Consider the following 1,687-nt stretch of genomic DNA (forward strand, 5'->3'; position numbering starts at 1 on the left):
TGGTTATTTTGGTTCGGTTCGTCGGTTTAGTTCGGTCCAGATCGATTTTGAATATCCCTATGAATGTCCATTTATTATGGGCGGCTCACACATTCTCAAAAATGAATTATATTAAAGAGATTTAAAAATGTAAACAATATATTAATTACTTCTATTATTATAGTGAGATAATTATATTAGTAAATATTAATACTAGAGTCTTCTATTTACACTTTTTATATTTATTATATCTTATTTATTTATTTATTTTACAATACGTTATCAGCACGAGACTCTGATCAAATTTTAGGAAGACTCAGGTAATAAATTTTCATTATATCGAAGCTTTCTCATCTTGAATTTAATGTTCTTGATATATCTGGAAACAACTATTTATCATGGATATTAAATGCTAAAATCCATCTTGATTCAATGGATCTTAGAAATATCATTAAAGCTGAAAATAATAGATCCCAGAAGGATAAAGCCAAAGCCATGATCTTTCTTCGTCGTCATCTTGACTTTTGAATTGTCAACACTGTTATATCTGCAATTACGGCCACTGCAAGAGTTTAAATTTTTTATTTATGATTTTGAATGTGTTTTAGAAATATTTTGTGTATCACTTCATAATTTTAAATGTGTTACAATTATTTTTTAATGATTAAATTTAAAGTTTAGATTTATAATTTTAGATGTGTTTCAAAAACATTTTCTGTATAAGTTAATAATTTTAGATGTGTTACAATTGAAAAAGAAATTATGGTCACTCTAAAAAAAAAGCGGAGGACGAGATAGAAGAATAGAAGAAAGAAGAAAATCGTGTTAGAGAGAGAAAAAGAACGTAAAAAAAGGAAACAATAACTAACTATGAAATAAAAATCGGAGGTCAATTCGATTTTCTACATAAGAGCCATGCAATGTGCCCATTTAGCGAACCTTTTGATGTAAAGTCCATCACTAAGTGACAATTTCAGGCCATGCTTTAAAAAATGCACAAAAGGGTAAAGAGACACCAAAAGGAACACAAAATGGAAGTTAATGACGAAACTGGTGGACCTCACCAATACAAAGTCCACCAAACATTAAAATTTCCCCAAACTAAATAATTTTCATTAGTTGAAAAAGGACAACAAAGTATTTGGACCAGAAATTAGGAGCATATATATTTTATATTTTTCTTTTTCCAAATTAATATGAATTGCAAAGAAGATGATAATAATTAGAATGGATAAATACAAGAATATTTCATTTAGAACCAATTAAAATAATTGTACGACTTGTCATCTTAGATATTTATGAAAGATATTTTTGGAGTTGCCAAAGTGGGATCTTCTATGTCAATGTCTCTTCACAAAGCGACCCTACAAACCAAAAATATCAAGAAAAAAAAGAAAAAAAAAAAAACCTGTTCCTCATCAGAAAACAAAAAAGTGCCCAAATTGCAAATTTATAACCAATAGAAGAGAAGCAAATAAATAACATGGGAAAAAAAAATTGAAATTCAAAAAGTGACCTTGATTCTTGGTCTTTTATCTGCGTTTAGTTTCCGAACTTGGTATCTTATCTTCTTGGAGAACAATCTGTTCTGGCGCTTCTCTTTGTACCTTAGAACACTTGCTTCCCTTCTTGTTCTTTCTTCTTCTAATACTGGCACTTCTCCCATCTAAGCACAATATTCATGAGGCTAATACTATCTAATTAACAA

General features: G+C 29.0%; 1 protein-coding gene across 2 annotated transcripts in view; it reads right to left on the bottom strand.

Moving 5' to 3' along the window:
• The window catches only part of LOC107608058 (zinc finger protein CONSTANS-LIKE 6), a 2,320-nt gene continuing 1,809 nt past the window's right edge, over positions 1,177-1,687 (bottom strand). The window contains exons 3-4 of one of the 2 annotated variants that reach the window (XM_016309947.2): positions 1,496-1,645; positions 1,177-1,343 (exon numbers count right to left, since the gene is read on the bottom strand). In XM_016309947.2, coding sequence (XP_016165433.2) covers positions 1,320-1,343; positions 1,496-1,645 — 174 coding nt within the window. In that variant the 3' untranslated portion in view covers positions 1,177-1,319. Of the gene's footprint in view, positions 1,344-1,495; positions 1,677-1,687 lie in introns of those variants that run through there. The other variant, XM_021107492.1, reaches the window with a different exon arrangement.

This window comes from Arachis ipaensis, chromosome B07 (genome assembly GCF_000816755.2).
Source record: "Arachis ipaensis cultivar K30076 chromosome B07, Araip1.1, whole genome shotgun sequence".
In the NCBI taxonomy this organism is placed as follows: domain Eukaryota; kingdom Viridiplantae; phylum Streptophyta; class Magnoliopsida; order Fabales; family Fabaceae; genus Arachis; species Arachis ipaensis.